Source organism: Nicotiana tabacum, chromosome 1 (genome assembly GCF_000715075.1).
Source record: "Nicotiana tabacum cultivar K326 chromosome 1, ASM71507v2, whole genome shotgun sequence".
In the NCBI taxonomy this organism is placed as follows: domain Eukaryota; kingdom Viridiplantae; phylum Streptophyta; class Magnoliopsida; order Solanales; family Solanaceae; genus Nicotiana; species Nicotiana tabacum.
The window spans coordinates 75153582-75175620 of record NC_134080.1 but is presented as its reverse complement, the minus strand read 5'-3'; the positions used below and the strand labels follow the sequence as shown (position 1 = coordinate 75175620).

The 22039-nt window shown below is 34.1% G+C and overlaps 2 protein-coding genes across 3 annotated transcripts; one reads left to right on the top strand and one right to left on the bottom strand.

Annotated features, from left to right (window-relative positions):
* Nucleotides 1–2768: 2768 nt before the first annotated feature.
* Nucleotides 2769–9218, top strand: LOC107759470 (protein ALTERED PHOSPHATE STARVATION RESPONSE 1-like). The gene is made up of 4 exons (XM_016577422.2): nucleotides 2769–3890; nucleotides 4579–4754; nucleotides 5507–5730; nucleotides 8271–9218. The coding sequence occupies exons 1-4, from the start codon at nucleotides 2912–2914 to the stop codon at nucleotides 9070–9072; spliced, it is 2181 nt and encodes a 726-aa protein (XP_016432908.1). The 5' UTR covers nucleotides 2769–2911; the 3' UTR covers nucleotides 9073–9218.
* A 7205-nt stretch (nucleotides 9219–16423) lies between these two features.
* On the bottom strand, nucleotides 16424–21433 carry LOC107759471 (group 2 truncated hemoglobin 3-2-like). 2 transcript variants are annotated; one of them, XM_016577424.2, is made up of 5 exons: nucleotides 21208–21433; nucleotides 19846–19976; nucleotides 16890–17034; nucleotides 16668–16800; nucleotides 16424–16561 (listed from the first exon to the last, which is right to left on the bottom strand). In XM_016577424.2, the coding sequence occupies exons 1-4, from the start codon at nucleotides 21342–21344 to the stop codon at nucleotides 16704–16706; spliced, it is 510 nt and encodes a 169-aa protein (XP_016432910.1). In that variant the 5' UTR covers nucleotides 21345–21433; the 3' UTR covers nucleotides 16424–16561; nucleotides 16668–16703. The 2 variants fall into 2 exon arrangements, with proteins under 2 accessions (XP_016432910.1, XP_016432909.1); XM_016577423.2 differs by lacking the exon at nucleotides 16424–16561 and having other exon boundaries at nucleotides 16594–16800; nucleotides 21208–21432.
* Nucleotides 21434–22039: the final 606 nt, after the last annotated feature.

Here is a 22039-nt window from a genome sequence, read left to right as displayed (position 1 = left end):
TCCCTTTATTATTGCTTTATTGTCTTATTTATTATTTGGTGGTTGTCATAATTTTTGGTATAGTAGTTGTGACTTATTCACACTCTATACATTTGGCTTCCGCAACAGGAGTTAGGTCTGTGTACACATTAACTTCACTGCTAAATGCGGTTGATGTTTTGAACCGATAATTTTTAAAATGCAATGAGTTTAATGATAAACCATTAAAATTGAACTTATTAAATTAAAATTCTAAATTCATCTCTATATATATTGGAGAGTTACTCGATATTTATGTCTACGTGACACCAAAAAAAAAAAAAATTGGTGCCGCAAGTCCCAAACACCACCGATAAAATGAAAAACTCATACTAGTTAATTTGTAGCCAAAATTTAGCTTTTCGCATTCTAACAACGTTAACATTAATATTTTCTTTACCATCACACCAACTAATTCAGAATATTTGTTTCCTGAATAAAGAACGCTGTGAAAAGTCATTTAACCTGCTAATCCATACTTACCTATTTACCTACTTTAATATATTTTGAATTGCATATTTTGTTTAACTATTTTGTAAATTGTGGAATATATGTTTAATATTGGTTCTTATTATGCTAAAACAATACTTTTAATTACTGTAATATAATGAACTTTTGTTTTGCAGAAGTAATTATACGTTTTCTAGCAAAAAAATGTTATGTCAATATATTCATTGTCCATCAGACTTAGGATTTAGTTGAAAACTAAACTAAAAAGACGTTCTTAAAATAAATTGAATATCACGATCTCAGATGAATTTTCATAAAGAATGAGTACGTGACTGCTTCACAAAAGAATTCAAGAAATCTCAAAGGGACTTATAACCCCTTGAAATAAATTGAATTTAATATGATATGCCAATGTATCCTATTTAACAAAAATAGGATACAAAAAATGTATATATATACAAAAAATATATAAAATTTATATATTTTTTCAGCTATTATTTTTACAGCGGCTATACAGTGTCATTTTTCTTATCTTTATTAAGTTATTTTAAAATTGTAATATTCACTTTTCTATTACAACAAATTGTTTTGTTTCATAAGTTAAAACCTTTTTAATTTCCGATCATAAGATGTATTTTTAATCAATAGAATATTCAACCAAAAGGTAAATAATAGCTACCGTCGGACTTCACGGTAGAAAAACTTTACGGTACGGCGTTATTATACCTCTTTTTTGGATTATGTAAAGTAAAATTTTCAAGTGAAAAACAAAAAGTAAAATTTTCAAAAAGCTAAAACATTCCCCAACTTTAAAGGACAACCTTATTTGAAGACAATATTGCTAGTTATGGAGTACAAGTATAAGCAAGAAACTTTTATTACTATTTTACATTATTATTTAACCATAATCGTTAAATAACACATATATTTTTTTTTTTTTACATATTTTGTGCATAGTGTTATACGAGAATTAACAAAACTTCAAATAGAATAATGCTCTTTAAAATTCACAATAGAATTAGACTAGAATATAATGAATGCTAAACTATAATTAGTTAAAATAGCTCATATTATAATAAATAACTTTATGCTCAATATTCGATTTTAGGAATAAATTTGATGCATGTATTTCTATCCTCGATACAAGTATAATAATCTATATATAAAAGGAGAGACAAGGCCCTATATTAAGCCAAATGACAATCTCACAATAGGCTACTTGGCAATGTAGGACAAATTTGTTAGGTTAGGCATTTTGAATTAAATTTAAAAAAATTAAATTATGCATTATCTGTTGTTAATAATTAGTTATTCTTTTTGAATTTGAATTTAAATATAATAACTTTTTTTTACAAAACAATAACTTTTATATGTTGAAAATTGTTTATTCTAAAACCTATCCTATTTTAAATTGAAAAGTTGCCAACACATAATATAACTTTATATATTATATTAAAAGAATGATAGTTAATAATGAGGTCAAGTCAAGTGTCATATAGAGACAATGCTACTTCGCACTTTAAAGACAAAATTTAACTAGATTTTATGACAAAATCTAATCTATATCTATATTATAGATTTGTACAGACAATTTATAATGTTAAGAGTCTATTTAAAATTGAAAGCTAAAATACATAATCTTTAATATTTTTATGAGATTACAACATTTTGATATTTTGAAAGTTAAAATTAATTTATATTTTGGACGAATTCAAATGAAGATGTACAATGGAAAAAAGTTTCAAGAAAATATTTTAGGAGTGAGAAAATATGTATTTATATCTATATTAAATTAAAAGAGAGAATTAACAAAAATATTAAGTCAAGTAATAAGCTAATAAAATATCATAATAGCAAATAAAATAATATTAAATATAGTAGATTATGTAATAACGAAAAGTGAGGAGCTTAAAAGTTATTCGATGACCATATAATATTTTTTCTAATTTTATGTGATTTTCTTATTGGACATATTTCACTAGATAAAAAAAATTTAAATTTAATTCAAACAATATAATATAATATAATATGGTCAAACAAATTAGATCACATAACATAATTTATATTCTTTAATATTACTAGTACCAGTAACGCAAGAATAGAAAGGAAATTAGCTTACTGGCTTAATTTTCTAATTAGCTCATAACGACGCCGTTAAGTTCCTCGAGAAATGTGACCGTTAGTCCTAGGTGTATTTTTCAAAATTAGAAATACCCCCATCCAGCGGCGCGTACTTACCACCTCCCTCCCCCTCTCTCTTCCCTGTACCATTTACAGTACACTCTCTTCTCAGTGTTTCCCCACCTCTTCTCTCCTCTGCTCACATTTTTGTCCTTTTCACTTTTCTCTCTATCTTTTTCTCTCTCTTTTCATCTCCATCTCTTTCTAAATCTCAACCCCATTTCCTCTAATCCACCACTAGAAGAGCTAAAACAGTGGAAAAATGGGGTGTGCTCAATCAAGATTAGATAACGAAGAGTCAGTATCAAGATGCAAAGAACGAAGAAACCTCATGAAAGAAGCTGTAAACTACCGCAACTTCTTTGCAGCTGCACATTCAGCTTATTCTATGGCTTTAAAAAACACCGGTGCTGCTTTAAGCGACTATGCTCAAGGCGAAACCCCACCTGCGCCGCCGCCGGTCGTTAACGAGCCGCCGCCTCCGCCTCCACCGCCGACTATGGAAGCCAGCCCTCTCCCTCCACCCCCTCCTCCTCCACCAGCTTTCTCACCGCTTCAACGCGCCATGACTATGCCCGAGCTTTCGAAACCTAGACGTGGAAAAATGAAAGGTATTGCTATTGATGAGGAAATTGAGGAGGAAGAGGAAGAAGAAGAGGAAGTTGATTTGAAACTAAGAGTAAAGAGAAATGTGGCAGCGCGTGAGACACCAATAGTGAAGGAGGAGCCAACCCCACCCCCGCCTCCCCCGGCCCCACCAGGGGAGGCGTGGGATTATTTCTTTAATGTGGATAACATTCATGGGCATTTAGAGGAAGTCGAGGAAGAAGAAGAAGAGGAGGAGGAGGAAGCATTTAACGAACAGAATAACGAAATTCAAGACAAAAGATTTGATAATGTGGGTATGAATCAGTACGAAGATGATCAGTTTAAGACGCCGGAGAAGAAGGGGAAAGTAGAGATTCTGAGTGAGGTTGAAGAGGAGACCCCAGTGAGGGCGGAGGATAGTACAGAGAGAGTGTTTAAGCATTCAAACACTGCACCTCCTGAGATAAGAGGAGTAGTGGGAGTTGGTGGGAATGTTGTTGGATATGGTAACAATAATAATAATGCTGATTTCTTTAAAGTTTTAGGGGAGATTGATGATCATTTCCTGAAAGCTTCTGAGAATGCGCAAGAGGTTTCTAAGATGCTTGAGGCTACTCGATTGCATTACCACTCTAACTTTGCTGATAATCGAGGTAACTTTTGATGTTTATAATGGATAGAATTCCCTTATTCTTCATGTCTTTCAGATTTTGACTACTAAAGCTCAAACCTTTTTAGCACTGCAAAGGTTTCCTTTCCATAAATTCTTGCAAAGTTATGTTTTTTGCTATTCAGTAAGGAAATGGGGAATATGGTAAATTCGTTCATATATGAATGACGGTTTTGCGTAACTGCTAAAGTTGATGCCATGAAACAACCTCTTGCAAAAATGTAGGGTAAGACTGCGTATAATAGACCCTTGTTGTCCGGCCCTTCCCCGGATCCCGCGCATAGCGGGAGCTTAGTGCACCGGATTGCCCCTTTTTTGTTAATATATGAACAACGGTTTTACACCTCTGCCTCTGCAATTGCTGCCTGCTTGGGCCTGTATTTAGCTTGCTGGAGACTTGAACATAGTTTTATCACATTTTGTTACACTCACCCCCACAAAAAAAAAGGAGTCACATTAATAACTATGATGCTGGGCCCAATTAGGCTTTCTGTTCCTTTGTTTGACTAGCTTGTTTTTCATAATTGCTCTACTTTGTCTTATGGGAAATAACAAGGGGACTGTTTTCATACAGTTAAGTTATATGATTCCAGTACTTTAACAGCAAAAAACTGAAGCAACAAGGTTGTAGATCTTCTTGGATGTTAATAATGAATGTTCTTTTTTTGCAGGACATATTGACCACGCAGCTAGGGTGATGCGAGTCATTACATGGAATAAATCATTTAAGGGTGTCCCTAATGGTGATGCTACTAAGGATGAGTATGACATTGATGAATATGAGACGCATGCCACTGTTTTGGACAAATTGCTGGCATGGGAGAAGAAACTTTATGATGAAATGAAGGTGCTTATTGCTTCTTCTTGTCCCTTTGCTTTCTCTTGGGTAAAATCTTGGATTTTATATTTGATTTATGATTAATTTATGAGAGGAGGGCCAGGAAGCATGGACCAAATCTTCTATTTATATCAGGTCCTGCCTGTACATGCATTTCCATTAAGGGGATACCAGAATAGAAATTCAAAAGAGAATTAATACAGAGTCTGGGTACCAAATGAAACGTGTGACTGAGATCCCGGTCGGAGTACATCTGGTAGAAAACTCAAACCCTGCTATCTCCATCTGGTTTAGAAATGCTAAAAGAGGAGGTGACTGGTGCAGTTTCGGGATTCACTATCGCTTTACGCTTGGAGTGTCTCAGCTCCTAGTCACTTAAAGGATGAAATCCACCCAGGCTGTTTCACTTGCAGCAAGAGCAACAAGGGTGAAATTGCCGCACACATGCCATTTATACCTTCTTCATATGTACTCTGCCCCCCAATTTTCCAAATCCTAGTTTGTCTCAGTGTCTGTGTCGAACACCATTATACTTGTGTCATTGTCAAAGCTACTCAGGACATGGCTAGTTGCATATCGTGCATCTCAACGGCTACTCTGTTTCTCTTTGTAGCTGATCCTTTCCTTATGTAATGAAGTTTCTATATGGCCTTCTGTGGTGGCTCTCTGTCTTGTATTGACCTTTATTATTTGGCCGTATTTTTCCTATTATCCAATAGGCTGATGGTGTACGAAAATGTTATTTTGTTTCATTTCAATAGGCTGGTGAGCTTATAAAACATGAATATCAGAGGAAAGTTGCCTTGCTAAACAAGCTGAAGAAACGAAATGCTAGCTTGGAATCACTGGAGAAGACAAAGGCTGCTGTTAGCCATTTGCATACGCGATATATAGTTGACATGCAGTCCTTGGATTCCACAGTTTCTGAAGTAAATGACATCCGTGACAAGCAGTTGTATCCCAAGCTGGCTGCTCTTGTTCAAGGGTAAGTTTTTGTGTGGCTTACCTCCATGATGAAAACTATATTTGTTAAATTTACGTGTTTCAGGTGGCCATTCTTCCTGCTTGACTAGGGACATTGTTATTTGTTATCTGCAACTGCTATTGCACCTAGATTTTCTTTTATAACAGATTATTATATTTAGAAGCTGTGTCTATTCCACACGATTTAGAAGTCAGTGTTCTGAGTTGTAAGTTCTTGGGAACTGTGATTGTTTAACAAAATTTGTGTAATGGTAGAGGTGTAAAGTATCTAAGTTAATCTTTTAAGTGAAACTCCTGGCCAGTCCCCAACCATAAAGGCTTACTTTTAAGTGAAACCTTAGACTTGAGTGATGGTTTAAAAGTATTAGTTTTTCGACATTTAGATACTCTTCTTCCTATTTTTATCAGAAAATTTGCTCCGGAAGTCTTCCTCGGAGGAACAATGGTCTTACAAACTAAACTCCTAAGAAGAAATTCTTAATACTAGATAGTATGCAACAAGTGCTACTACTATGCTTCAATCACAAGCTAGTTGGGCACTCGAAGTGAAACTTACAATATTATCTTTTTGAAGATCGAAGAAATTACCCGGGCTATATAACATATCCAAAAAAAAAAAGATTACCCGGCTATATGAATCCTCACTGTTTCTATATCAACTCAAGAAGGGTGGGCTGGGGTTTCTGTAGTTAACCGGTGACCCTTTTGAGGTATTAATTGAATGCGGTGGAAAATCATGGGGAATATTTTGAGGTAGTCCAGAAAGTCTGGACATTCATCTTATGCCTCAGGAAGCGAGGTTTTTTCCCAGGTGGGCCACAGGTGGACTTGTAATTGATTTTAGAATGAAGGAGCATGATTTTATATACGCACTGTAAGATATAAACACAAATGATAGATAACTTTGCTAATTGAGTAGAAACAAAATTATAAGTAATCTTGAAGTTCCTACCACAGGTAAGAAGTTTGTCTAGATATCTACCCTATACCTGTTTCACACCCCAACCATTTGGCAATCTCTTCTTTTTTGCTGTTCTAATTGGGCCACCAATTCATTTACAAATCTCAGAAAGTTTCTGTTTGTGGAACAATTGTTCTATTTGTGGATTACTGGAGAACCAAACCAATATTAGTATAAGTCCTTGACCTGCCTCATGTTAGTAATATTGATTCATATGGTTTCACTTTGTGCAGACTTTTCCCTAGCATTCAGCCTAGTAAATAAGGTTTTTTTTAAAGCTTTTGATTCTTACTTTTTTGGCTTAAAACCTTTATTAAATGCATGCTTATGTATATTTTCATAGTTGAGGTAAACTTTGGAAATGAATCCCCGTACTGTTCTTAAGCTATATTACTTTATGATATTTTAGCAAGAGGTCTTCTCCATTTTATCCTCAGAGATGAGTAGCGTCATTAGCATACATATCCTTTCCGAGGCATTCCTGATGCTGTTTACTGATTTTAAGAAACAAATGGATTTCCTATCATCTGTATGTTTCAGGATTTTTAATTCAAAATTTGGTTGGGAAATGGAGTTCTGTGCCTGCAAGCATTCTAGTATTGCCTTAACTCTAAGTGACTGTTTTTTGTTAATTCTTGATTTATTACATCCCCTACAATAGTACAATGTCCTGTACTAATAATGAGCGCAAGTGCTCTTTAAATGATTTTCTGCTTGCTTTTCTTTCCCCCTTATGGAATCAGTGTTTTGGAAAGCGTTAAGCGCAAAAAAGCGACGAGGCCTCGCTTCACCGAAGCGAGAAGCGCGAAGCGAAGCGCTTTTTTTTTCTTCATGTGAAGCGCAATTTAACACATAAATAAAAAAATAAAATAGGCATAGATAAATGGCTAAGAACTCATTAAAAATAACATATTAAACAAATTAAATTTACTACAATCAACAACCAAAAAAAAAAACATAACAGTTAATTCACATGAACCAGAAAACAGAGCATAAAGCAGATGATAAAGCAGAAAACAGAGCATAAAGCATAAAACAGAGCACAAAGTAGAACAAAAGAAGAAGAAGAAGTCGTTTAGGGCACAAAATCAGCGTTTAAAAAGTGAAAAATTGAAAGAAGAAGAAGAAGAAGAGAAGAAGAAGAGACGAAGAAGAAGAGGAAGAAAAAGAAAAAGAAGAAGTCGTTGCAGAAACTTACCGAGAACTGGAGACTTCGTCTTCGCTGGAGTTCGCTGGAGAAGTAGTCGTTGAAGAGCGTATGTTTATTTGTTAACAGATGGCTTATTTGCCAAAAATAACTCTAAAAAACCCTAGCAGATGCCTTCGGCTCGCTTAAGCATGCTTTTTTATCGCTTTTCCATCGAGGCGCTTCTCGCTTAAGTGGGAGAAGGTAGCGCTTTTTAAATGTGAGTCGCTTTTCTGCTACAAAAGCGATAGCCCTGCGCCTTGCCTCGCTTCAGCGCTTAAAGCGAGAAGCGAACGCTTTTAATAACACTGCGTGGAATTGCAATGTAATCGAGGTAGCAATCTCTGTTTGATACTACATTCTATGAAAATTAGCTTTTGCTTCTGCTTTGCAGGATGGTTAACATGTCGGAATTCATGTATAGTCATCACAAAAACCAGCTGGAGATGGCTACTGATCTCAAAGCCATTGAAATCTCTGGATTCCCATTAGAAACAAGCAAACACCATCATGAACGCACAATCCAGCTTGGTAATGTTGTCAAGGAATGGCATGATCATTTTGACAACCTTGTAAAAAATCAAAAACTATACATCCAAACACTTCACAACTGGTTGAAGCTAAATCTCATACCCATTGAGAGCAGCCTAAAAGAAAAAATCTCGTCGCCTCCTCGAGCACAAAATCCCCCAATTCAAGCCCTTCTCCATTCTTGGCAGGAGCTTCTTGAGAAGCTTCCCGATGAGCTTGCCAAAAGTGCCATTGCTTCTTTTGAAGCTGTGATAAGGACCATCATTATTCATCAGGAGGAAGAGATGAAGCTGAAGGAGAAGTGTGAGGAAACTAGAAAAGAATACATACGCAAAAGGCAAGCATTTGAAGATTGGTACCAAAAGTATATGCAACGTAGAACTCCACCGGATGTGGCAGATCCTGATAGAGCTACAGAGTCTAATCCTAAAGATCCTGTTGCAGAAAAGCAGTTTCTTGTGGAAGCATTGAAAAAGAGGTTGGACGAGGAGACAGAAGCGCACCAGAAACACTGTATTCAAGTTAGGGAGAAGTCATTAGGGAGTCTCAAGATCAGGTTGCCTGAGCTCTTCCGAGCCATGTCCGAGTATTCTTATGCTTGTCTAGAGGCTTATGGTCGATTGAGAGTGATCATACAATCACAGCACTCAAATGGGAGTTCATAAGGGTCTCTAGGCTTTACTCTTTTCTTTTTCCACCTTGTAATGTGTTCTTGTGATCTTTTTGTAGCCAAATGTAATTTAAGCCTGGATAATATCTTCTCTGTATTGCAGATGTTTTGCCATATTGTATGAAAAGCGGTAATTCATCACCTCAAGTGCAGCAGCAAATGTTTTATGGCACTGCTGTTACAATTCTTTTGTGCATAATATTGCGGGATCTTTCCACAAATAGCCGGTCAGATTTACAATTTATTTTTCCTAGTCGGTATACATAGATTATATGCCGATTATATATGGTTATACACATATTATACATGGATTATACATATATATGTATTCGCTGATCGAGTGAGCGGCTATTTAGGTTAATTCTTCTAATACTACCCTCCACCTTATACATTATTAGCATAAGTGCATTTTGAAATGTCAATGTGGCTTCCCTTGTAGAAACCATTTGCCGAAGGTCGTAGTCAAATTTAGGAATCTTTTGCATACTAAAGTAAATTCCACCTGAAAGTTCTAAATGGTTTTGAAATAAAATGTACGTTATACAGTGGAAGCAGAATATCCTTGGATCATTGGGTTACCCAACTCAAATAGATATTACAGGATTTCTTTTTTTTTTCCCCTTCCTTTTGGGGGTGGGTGGTGGAGAGATATTATTTGGATTTCCTACATATACAAAATGAAAACCAAGGTTTTAACACCTATTAATATATGCCATAGTCCAAGTGTAAGTTGTGCAAGTGATTAGTGTGCTTCTTAGATACAGTAATTTGATTGAACACGAAAATTTGAGAAAGAAAAAAAGACTATTGCAACTTAGTCTTAAATATGCCATGTGATTTTTGTGACTATAAAAGCATACCATTAAAAGTAAAAGTTTAAGATTAAATTGTTTCCAAATAGAAAAAGATGACATTCTTATTGGAATAGTTTAACAAGAAAATAGTGTGACAGTAAAATTAGAATGAAGTTGTCTTTGTTCAATTAAATTGCTAGCTCTTTATCATGAGATTTCATGTTTGTGAAGTCAAGATTTTCTTCTAATATGTTGTTGAATAACCAACATTTGGGTAACTAGCTCCATCAACCCCATTGTAACTTCATGGTATCGTAGTTCAAAGTTTTCAAGTTGAGAGCAATTGATCAGAATGCTGTTCATGACGATTAAGTACATATTTAATTCTCTAAAAAGCAATACTACAACTTGAAAAGTTTGAGTTTTCCACTAAATTCTTTCATTCTGTCCAATCCATTTCACCTTCTTTCTAATGCTTCAGCTCAAGAACAGCCCAAACATAAGAATTACACCACTTTCCTGCATTCATTACATTAATTAAGCAATTCAAATGGGCGCAAGCCATTAGTGTAATGTGTTCAAATTTTTAATTAGAATGTTGTGTAGAAATAGTCACTCGGGGCACATTTGAGGACAAAAGTATATGAGATCCAGAACCAGGTTCTAAAATATCCAGAAGGATATATGATTTAATATTCATTGTTACACATATTGTCTTTTTATTTTCTTGAGCCGAGAGTCAGTGGAGTGTCGAGGCAGGATAATGATGGTCTTTTCGTCAAATTTCGTTGAGGTTTCCTGGTGGAAAGATTTACAAATATTTTAGTTTGTTTTAAGGTCTAGTGGAAGCGTATAGAATGGTTTGATACCTGAAATAGATCAGAAAGGAGGTTTTTTTGTCCATGATTAACAGGAAAAGGAAATAATAATAATAATAATAATAATAATAATAATAATAATAATAATAATAATAATAATAATAATAATAATAATAATAATAATCGTAACTATTTTATTTTGATAAGATAAAATATTAGTACAAGAAGTATGTACTACACCAAATTTTTCGTTGATGATAGTTGTTATCAAATTAACATGTTGAATCATTTCTATATGGAAAGCATATAGTAGTAGATAGAGATTTGTCCATTATTTGCATCATTTGACGGCCTCAATGTTGTGTGAATAATTAGAAATATTTCTAGGGTAACCGTCAATAGTATAAGACTACTGAGGATCAACCTTGGAAACTAAAGAGCCCCAAAGCAACACATCTAACTCATCAACATCTATTCGACGCGATAACAATTCGGGTATGACAAGATATAACTGCCCTGCATAATTTACATCTTTTTCTTTTCTTTTTTTGTGATACAATTTCTTGTTCTTTAAAGATTATTACTAATTTTTTAGTACGAGTGTTTGATCCCTCCGTTCATTTGGATTCTCATAATGTACGTATTTCTTCTACGTTTGTTTTCTTATTTCACGAATATAGGACGATGTGTAACTAGCAACCAAACGAGACCATCCGATAGTCAACACCTATCTCCTTTGTATATTGTGTTTCCAAGGTGATAAGAATATTTTTTTTTAAAATTAAAGGAAGGAGGTAATTTTGGGGGTAAATATTGTTAGGTTTGAGTTAAGGTGTGAATAGGAAATCAAAGGAAAAAAATTGGAGGGAAAATGAAAATCTTGGAAATGCTCATTTTTTACTAAGGGAGTTTGAGCTCGTTTGGATTAGCTGATAAGCATTAGGTAGATTTGAGTTAAGGTGTGAATAGGAAATCAAAGGAAAAAAATTGGAGGGAAAATGAAAATCTTGGAAATGCTCATTTTTTACTAAGGGAGTTTGAGCTCGTTTGGATTAGCTGATAAGCATTAGGTAGGTTTGAGTTAAGGTGTGAATAGGAAATCAAAGGAAAAAAATTGGAGGGAAAATGAAAATCTTGGAAATGCTCATTTTTTACTAAGGGAGTTTGAGCCCGTTTGGATTAGCTGATAAGCATTAGGTTCTGAAAAATACTTTTAAGTGCTGAAAAGTACTTTTAAATGATGAACTGATTTAATAATAAGCAGTTACGTGTTTGGATACAAGTGCTGAAATTGATAATAAGTTGCTGCAGTATTTGATAAAAAAATGTTGATAAACTCTTTTTATGTTAAAATGATCTAAATAACCTTAGAACTGTTTACACTTATAAGGGCGTAATTTCTTTAAAATTTTAGATTCCAGATCGATTCAGGTACAAAATATTCTATTTGTCATTTTATTTTAAATACAATTGTGCTTAGAATAAGATAACTTTTATGATAAATATAATTTATTTTATGATAAGCATATAATCACAAGTTATAATAATTAATAGATTGACAAAAGTTTCTCAGTAAAAAATAAACCTAAATAGGATAAAATATTTGAAGAGAAACAAACACTATCTTCATCACCACAACACTTAGAAAGCAATACACCAAAAATTTAATATGTCCTCATTTATTACATATAGTTCAAAGATTAATACACAATCACATAAATACAAATATGCAAAGGAATAGAGAATTTGCTTATCTTGAATAGTCAATGAGAATTGCAGACTTGAGGGGGGGGGGGTAGGTTGAAACAATGCTTGAGGCAGTGAGTATCAATGTAAGAGTTTTGTTCTAAAAAAGGATAAAATAGTAAAAATCTTGGTCAAATTTAAAGTGTTTATAAGCTAAAAATTCATAAGTTGGGGGTGACCAGCTTATGACTTTTTGGCTTATTTTTGACTTATACGCACTTGGCTTATAAGCACTTTTAACTTTACCAAACATAGATAAGCCGAAAAGTGTTTATAAGCTAGTTTGACCAGCTTATAAGCTTAGCCAAACACCTTCTTTTTCCCTCGAAAAATAAAAAGAAAATCCTTGTGCTTATATAGAAAAATATTTCTTGTAGCTCTTAAAGAGTTTGAGAAGAGAACAAGCTTTGTGTCGTTGACAAATTCCTTTTTCCCGACGGTCGTTTCAGAATATGTAATTCGCGACCAACTTAATTTCTACCAAATGATACTTTTTCCATAAACATGCATCTTTGCACCCGTTGAGATCCAAATTTTGTTGGCTATAAATATAGAAGATAAGCCTCATTTTTTAGACACTGGAAACTTTTCTTTTTTTCTTTTTGTTTTGTTCATCTAACATTTTTCCTGGTTTTCTGATTGTGAACACATTTAGGTTAATAAATACTTATCTACATCGAGTGATTACGTATTATATATATATAGAGGAGGATTTAGGATTTGAGGCTTATGAGTTCCTACCGTAATTTTAGATTAATATGCAATAATAACTGGGTTCACACAGATATTTACCAATATTTAGTAAATTTCTTAATATAAATACAGAGCCTACGCAAGAGTTACTGGGTTTCCGAGAACCCAGTAACTATGCACTAGATCCGCCTATATATATATATATATATTGTGTTGGTGTAAACACCCGATATAAGTGTTTTTACAATAATTTTGGGTGGAAGAAGAATATCCAGTGTTTCAAGGAAAAGTTTAGCAATGATGAGAGAAATAATATGATAGTCTTGTGGAGTTAAAAATTTGAATAAGAAGGAAGTCTTTCGGCTCAATGTCTTTAATTACCTTTCCACGTTCCTTTGGACCACTAGTTTTGGTGCTCCTAATTATGACACAATGCATAATCCTGGTTTAGTAGCAACCTCTAAAAATCTTGCTTCAAGTTAAAACTAGTCAAATTAACATGCTTGTTTCTTTTAAAAAGAGTACTCATAAATTAAGTGAGTATTTGCGTGAGCCAAATTTCTATATTGTAATTTTAAACATCGTTTATTCACCCAAAAAAAACACACTATGATATTAGATCATCTTTTTATCTTAGTCAATTTGGATTAGAATTTAGAAGTGGTCGTACAAAATAAAATGACAACTATAGCACGATTAAAGTGGAAAGTGAAAAATCTAAAACTCACAGTGTGTTTGGTATAACGGAAAATGTTTTCCGTGAAAATATTTTCCAAGAAAATATTTTCTTGGAAAACAAGTAGTAATCTTATTCATTTTTCGGTGTTTGGTACGCAAATTAAGGAAAATGACTTCTCAAGAATATTTATAAATAATTTAGATATAATAAACATGAAGTCATAAACTTTCAAACCAACAACCTTCCGAACCCACATTTTTTATAAACTTTCGAAACCACGGAATTTCTAACCCGTAAACTTTATAATTTCTAAACATGTAAACTTTCAAAAACATAAACCTTCTAAACACATAACTTTGGAACTTGTAAAATTTTGAACCTTTAAACCGATAAATAAAAAAACTAAAACTGAAAAATATATTTAAAAAATATTTTTTTGGGGTGGGGGCGGGGCCGGGGGGAGCAGTAAAGCAAAAAATAGAAATTGTAAATTACAAAAAAAATTAATTTTTTTTTTTGTGTGTGTGTGGGGGGGGGGGGGGGGGAGCGGTTGGGGTGTGGTTCAGAAAAACGAAAAAACAGAAATTTGAAATTGTAATAAAAAAATAAGATAAAAAAAAAAATTTAAAAAAAAAAAGAGCCTTTTTTGGAGAGGAGAGTGGGGTGAGTTGGTGAGGGTAGGGAATGTTGAGAAGGAGTTTTGGAAAACATTTTCCCTTCTCTTGATAAGGAAAACATTTTCCTCCAATTGGAGGAAAATGAGTTCATAAGGAAAATATTTTCCAAAATATTTAAGCCAACCAAACATGAAAAAATTGAAAAACATTTTCCGAAAAATATTTTCCTTCGTACCAAACACACCCTCAATTGCTATATTAGTAAATTCAAAATTTCAGTGAACTTTTGTTATTTATGTCATAAAGTATGTCTACTTGTGCAGGAAGATGCTCCTCGTGCACTTCTTAGATATTATATCGTACTTTAATGTATTGTATTATCTTTAAATTGTATCCGTAAATTGAAAAATGTTTAAATGTTTTATATATAAAGCTATGGTAAATTCACCCCTAATTTTGGAAGCATTTAATCTAAACTAATATAAAATTTGTACTCTTATTATAACACTGGTAACAAATAGAAGAAGAGATTTTTACAATTGAAACGAATACATCTACATCGCTCAAGCATACCAAAGTCCGATTACAAAAAGTAAAAAAAATTAAGGGTTCGAGCTACGAAAATTTAAAAAAAAATAAAATCTTAGTAGGAAATGTGTTCCTCTTTAATAGGTATTATGCGGCACGAATTCGAATTTATTGGGACTCCAATACCGATACAAACGCCAAACGAGAAACCCAAAAAAATAGATACGCTTTATTCATTTACTGTTTATTTATTAGTTGAATTTTTTTAGGAATGACCCAACAGTGCAGAAAAATAATGATACCATAATAGGGAAGGAATAGTCACATGAAACCCTATTCATCAATTCTACTTTTGCGCCTGCAAAAATAAGAAATTGTAGGTCGCTCCTCCTTTATTATTCTTTTGGTCTGAGATACAATGGCATGTTGCAATCACTTTCCTAGTTAGATAAATTGTGTAATTTCATAAAAAGACATCTTACCAAGCAATTATTCTGAAAATAACTAGGTGGACTAATCTTCGACCATCTTAATTACATCATGTTTCGTGTGATGCAATATATATATATATATATATATATTAAACAGTAAATGAATAAAGCTTATCTATATTTTTGGTTTTCTGTTTGGTAGTATTTGTTATTGGGTCCTAAATATTCGTCGTTTTGACAAACTGGATTTATTTTAAAATACTTAACGTTTTAGAAATTGAAAAGTTATTAAATACTACTACTATATGTTAGTCATATCCTAAAAAGATTGACATGGTATGGTATACCTAAAAAAAAGTTACTAAATATCCTTTTGGAATTTTAGGTATAACTGTTAATTATCTTTAAAGAATGCTTCCACACCACTAGTTTAATTTGCTTTTGTCTAATCAAAGGGCAAAGGGAATCAACATCCCATGAGAGTCTCAAAAGTAGCCAATATCTATAAAAGGCCATAGATTTGTTGAATTATATGCAAATCTCAAAGCTATTGAGGAAAAAATGAGGATAATTGGGAAAGGGAATTGGAGCAAAAGTGTTAGGCTTGGGAAAGATTACAATCATCATGTGCTTCTTCTTCTTCATCACCAAGGTGGCTAGCTTTTTGGAGGAGACTCAAAGTGCACAAGAAAAAAAGCTTCAATAATAATACTACTTCTTCTTCTTCTTCTGGTTGTGCAGAATTTTGATCAAGGGTCAGAAAAAGTAGAGCCTGATAATCTTTGTAGGTCATTTTCAGCTAGATATGCTCATCCCTCTAGAATGTCTCGTAGGAAAGAATTTATGGGTCATACTTTGGTCCATTAATAAACAATATGTTTGATTTCTTGATCATTGTGAATTGGAAGTTTGACACAGATTAAGCTTTTGTTGTCGTAAATAAAGACTTGTGTGTTTTTTCTTGGTTTAATTCAATTGTTTTCGTTTAACCAAAGTGCTCTTCATAAATAACGAAGATTTCAGTTTTGTAGAGTCGGGATTTCTTCTGTCTCACGAGATTTCCAGGAGGATATATGACCTAATACCTTCAAGTCTCATGAGAATGGCTTCGTGTATCCACGTCTTTCTTCCTGCTACATTAATGAATTGTAGAGTCGGTGTATCTACAACCTTTCTCCCTGGAGCAATAACAAATCAAAGCATAAACATGTAGGCTCAATAACTGAGATCATAGATTCTCAGATTTGATTGATTGAATGATCATAAGGAAAATATTCAGTGTACATTATTGTTAATTCTTTGATCAATTTTGGTATAAGTTTATGCTGCAGCTGGCTTGTTGGTAGCATGCTTGCATGCAACACCCTGGTTTGGATTCTTCAACTCATCTCCAGCTACCAGAAAGAATGCTGTGTGCCTGAAAAGCAAATGAACGTAATTTTTACAAATGCTTACTATCAGCAAAAATAGACATAGTAAGGGGAGATCCATGGGATTTGCGTTTACCTGAAAAAGTTCATCATTTTAATTTTGGAATCTTCATCAATGTCTGTAACACTATCTAGTGCTTGTTGCATATGGTGTAACCATCTTTCTGCAGCCTTATGAGTGACTGGAAATGGGCGGTGGCGACCAATCAATGCTGGATGGCCTGCACAAAGTCCAAGTTTGAAAGGTCCTTACAGTTTCACTAACTACATGAAGCACAACTCATATAAGTGAAATAATACCCACTGAAAATATATTATAGGGGAGAAAAATGAATTTCTACTTCCAACTAACTTGTCTCCAATCATCCAAAGGAAGTCTTAGAACCATCCATGTTTGACATCACATTCCCGTATCGTCTCAAGGTAGGAAGAAACTTAATCTGGAGAATTAATTAGCTGTTCAACCTGAAATATCTACCACCCGAACTAGAATGAACACTAAGAAGTTGGAGGTTGATTTGTTGATATACACCCAAACTGTCCCAAGGAGAATGCTTAATTTTAACAAAGTCCAATAGTGACATAGATTACAGGTTTAATCTGTCTCCTCCATGTAAACCCCGAAAAGAAGTAAAATATAGGAGTCACACCTCAGTCCCAAGAAGCTTTTCCATTTTTGATATTTTATCAATTTTTAAAGTAGTTCACTTTTCTCGTGTTCACGAAAGTCAAAAACATTTGTTAAGCAGGAGAAGAGTTTTCCGGTTTTGGCAGATGCAGAAAAGTGGAATAATCCATTCAAACCCAAATGACACAAACTGCTGACCAAAACTTTCAACCAATGAATAAGCCTATCACAGTGGCAGAGGAGATCTTTTAGGCATAAAAGATTAATCGTACTAATCTAGCAAATCTCTCCAAAGCCACTATCTTGGAGATAGAATGCAGTGTGGTAATGACTGAATGGGTAAACAGTTGATTTGCAGTAGCTATGTCTGAGTAGAAAACATGTTTTATTCGAAAGAGTGATAGCCAATGTTTTATTCGAAAGAGTCTAAGACAACAAGAATAAGAAAACTAGTAGAGATGACAATCAAAGCTAGTTACTATCTTCCAGCTAATAAAGACAATTGGGACATGGGTGAGAGGTGTCATTGGTTAGCAGCAAGAATCGCGATACTGTATAAAAGAGGGAGAAACTAGTTGTGTGTTATATGACTCAAGAACCTGACCTCATTATTTCTACAGTAGTTGAAGGCGAAACTGTAGGAGAACATTCTGTTGGAGCTTTAAGAACAAAGCACAATTAAAGTTCACTTTTTAGTGAAGAAAGGGGTAGATGAATACAAAAATTAATTGCAAACAGCAAAAAGAGTCACGTGGAGGAAGAAATTTTTAAAAAAAATAATGCAATCAAGCGAACATGAAGTGAAAACCACATCCATCAAAGTTCAAAAGCCATATTAAAAATTGTTGGTTCATATGGAAGGATGCAAATTTTAATTTTTAACCCGTATTTATACTAAGTTTTTATTTCCTATCCTACTCACTAACACATTCATCTATAACTTTCTACTAGAAAAAAATTTATATATCGCTATGCAAACTATATTTACTGTTTATTTTCGTCCTAAGGTCACGTTTTAGCATCTTGGTGTTTGTAGCAAAGTGCTGCCTAAGCGAGATGAAGTGCCAACCTGAGCTTTATTAGGCCAAACCCTCCTTAAATAGTTTCCCATGTTTCCAACAAACAAGATTTCGAGGGTGTTTGGATTGGCTTTTAAGCTGGTCAAATCAACTTTTAGTTTTTTTTTAGCTTTTTTCAGTGTTTGGCAAAGTCAAAAAGTGCTTAAAATAAGTTAAAAACTGCTTAAAACAAGCCAAAAGCAATAAGCTGGGCAATCCCAACTTACTGCTTTTTGGCTTAAAAGCTATTTCTGCTGTAAAGTTACTTTTTTTAAGCCAATCCAAACGGGCTCTTCATCTGCTTCTACCGATTTAAAGAATAGTTTCCACCAGCTTCTTTCTTTACTCTAAAATTGAAACCAAAAAGAAATAGATAATTATCCTCCAAGCCACAGCCTAGCTTGCCAATGCTGGATATGGCATCGGAATTACTAGTTTTGTGAAAGAGAATTGACTAGCGAAGAAAACTTCCTTTATGTCAACGACTTCATCAGTAAATCAAAAAGTGAAAACTTATCAATAGACTGAAATCTCCAGTGATGTCATCATTAAACGGGAACTTTTCATGATATCATACAGTACTCTTCAGTTTTAACTGCTCTAATGCTGAAGGAAAGAATCACTACTGTCTGTTTTCTCCCTAGTTATATTTTGCTTTGAAAAATCACAAGCAATATTAACACGCCAAGATGATGTGAGAAAGCCATCAAAATAATTTCAAGGCCAAAAAGTGATCATCCGTTAATAAATCCTAAATCTTACACCAAAAACTTACAAACAAGACAAAGGCACTCTAAACTCGCCAAAATGGGATTTCTCAAGCTACCTTGCTGGCAGTTTCTTTCTCCATTGCTCAACTAATTGAAATGACAACTAATTTCCATTTGCTGAAGGATCGCCGACATTCAGGAATACAAAGCACTAAAAGATCCTCCTTATTTCAATTGCATGTCTGGTGTAAGGAGAGGATACTATTTTGTGTTCGTAGTTGGCAAATTTAATAGACAATGGTGGATGACTCTGTTGGAGTCACTTACACAACTTGTACATATTATTTTGACACCGACTTGATGTTTATAAATGCAATATTGAATTATCAAACATATAATATCAAAGAAAGAAATGTTGAACAAAAAGATATCAAGAAGTTATCTGGTTAACTTTAGTGTTTCCAATCTTAATAACATTTTAAAAGTTCAATATGAAAGTTATGATAGAAAGTAGATTAACCGTCTCAAGACCGGAGTTCACCTAAAAGTGCATTAGTAACTACCATTGGCAAATTGAGTATGAACAAGAATAGCAAAGCTGGGTATAAAATAAGGACTTTGGGAAACATTGCTTACCTTTTCTCTGTGAGTACAAAGGAGGCCCTCCCATTCTTTGTACAAAGAACTCATATTGATTCCTAATGGCATCTTCTTTACTTGAATTAGAGAAAATTGAACGAAACCACTCTTCCTCATCATCATAGACCCTAATTCCAATCCCAAAAACAAGAGTCAGATGTCTTCCCTCATGAAGGGTAAAACCATCAGAGAAGATAAAAAGCAGAAAAGGCAGTTAACCACCTTCACGTTCAACAAGTAAAAAAAGAAAAGAAAAGGTAGCCCGGTGCACAAAGCATCCCGCATTCACGCAAGATCGAGGAAGGGCCGCACCCTAAAGGGGTGTGAAGTAGGCAATCTACCATGACGCAACCAGTCAGTCGCTGATTCCACTGCTCGACCCATGGCCTATAGGCTATTTTACTCGGCCTCTCCGAAAATATCGTTGAATGGATGTTGGATCCTCCACAGTAGTGCTTTTTTGGAGAATCCGACACAGGTGTGCCAGCAATTTGGAGAGTCCGCGAAGATATTTCTTTGTGAAACCATGCAAATATAACAGAGAAGAAGTTCAAATAAAAACTAATTAAAATGCTAATCACTGGCATTCCTCAATCCTCATCAGTCATCATTATAAAACCTATATCATTTTCTAGAACACAAACCAGACGTCTTCAGGGCAAACCATTTTTGAGAAGAAAAAGTAGACAACTCTTAATTAGAATAATCTAGAACTTCATCCCAAACAAGTAAACTAAATAAAAATCCAGCATTCCAGAATCCAGTTTATTATGCACAGTAACTTGTATCACCAAATCGTTTCCTTGACATTGAAAGATGCTTATACAACAAAGATACAACAATTTTAGGATCCTCTCAACACCTCTTGGCACTGTGCAAATGTAACAAGGACAAATACAGCTCAACTCTTTTGGAAGTATAACTATAAGTCTGTAACAACCATAAACACAGACATTTGTTATCAATCTTTACAACAAAAAAGAAAGAATTAATATAATCAAAGATCCACAAATCGTCACTAATCCCACCCCACCCTTCTCCCAAGCCCAGCCCCCTCCAAAAAAAAAAAAAAGAGAAGTTAGGGAACCATGCAAATCGAATAGGAAAAGATAAAGCCAATCTTTTAACAATAAGAAAATACCCATGCTGACTTTCTTCACCAAGAAAAAAATAGAAAAGCAGAGAGTGAGGCACACAGAACAGAAAGCTCAACCCAAAATATTAACTAATTCAATTCAATCAAAGTCTCAAACTTTAAGGAATTTTCTTGAATACCCATTTAGAGAAATTGAAAACCCATCAAGAAAAAATATTTGTTTTGAGCATAATTTGTTTTATTCGGATATTAGAAGGATGAACCTGTTATAGAAATTGGTAGATAAATTGATGAAAGTCTGAAGGCCAAGCTTTTCAAAGAGATTGGTTTCATCAATGGCGAATGCATCATTCGGGTCAACCCCACTCCATTCGGAAGCCTTTTCCTGTAGAGATTGCATTGTTTTATTGGTTCACTCTTTGGTTGCTGCTGCTGTTGAGTGCTGGTGCTGACTGCAAGGTGGAGCGGAATTTATAGAGGGGCGTGTGTCGTCCACGCCTTTTCGTGTGAAAGTGATCCTTTCGGGCCGCGGGCCGCGGGAGGGGGGGGGGGGGGAGGGTTGGAAAATACATGTGGAACCTGATTCCAGTTTTGCCGGTTTCTTTTATTTTCCTTTTTGGGAATATTTTCATGAAGAATTCACCTAAATAGCCTCTCATCCACCCGCTTAAACTAAGTGGGCGTTTGGACATAAGAATTGTAAAATTTTAAAAAAAATAAAAATGCTAATTGAAAATTAGAGTTGTGTTTGGACATGAATATAATTTGGGGTTATTTTTGAAGTTTGGTGAGTGATATGAGTGAAAATTTTAAAAAACAGCTTTTTGGAGTTTTTCAAATTTTCAAAAAATTCCAAAATGCATCTTCAAGTGAAAATTAGAAATTTTATGACCAAACACTGATTTCGAAAAAAATAAAAATTTCTTATGTCCAAACGAGCTCTAAAAATAATTGGAGGATGTATAATATATGCAAGATCCTTATTTAATATATGCATGTCTGTATATAATTAGTGTTTAATCTATATATATTAACCATAAAACGTAAACAGTGAATTCGGCCGGCTATTTGCGTAAATATCCCATAATTCATTTT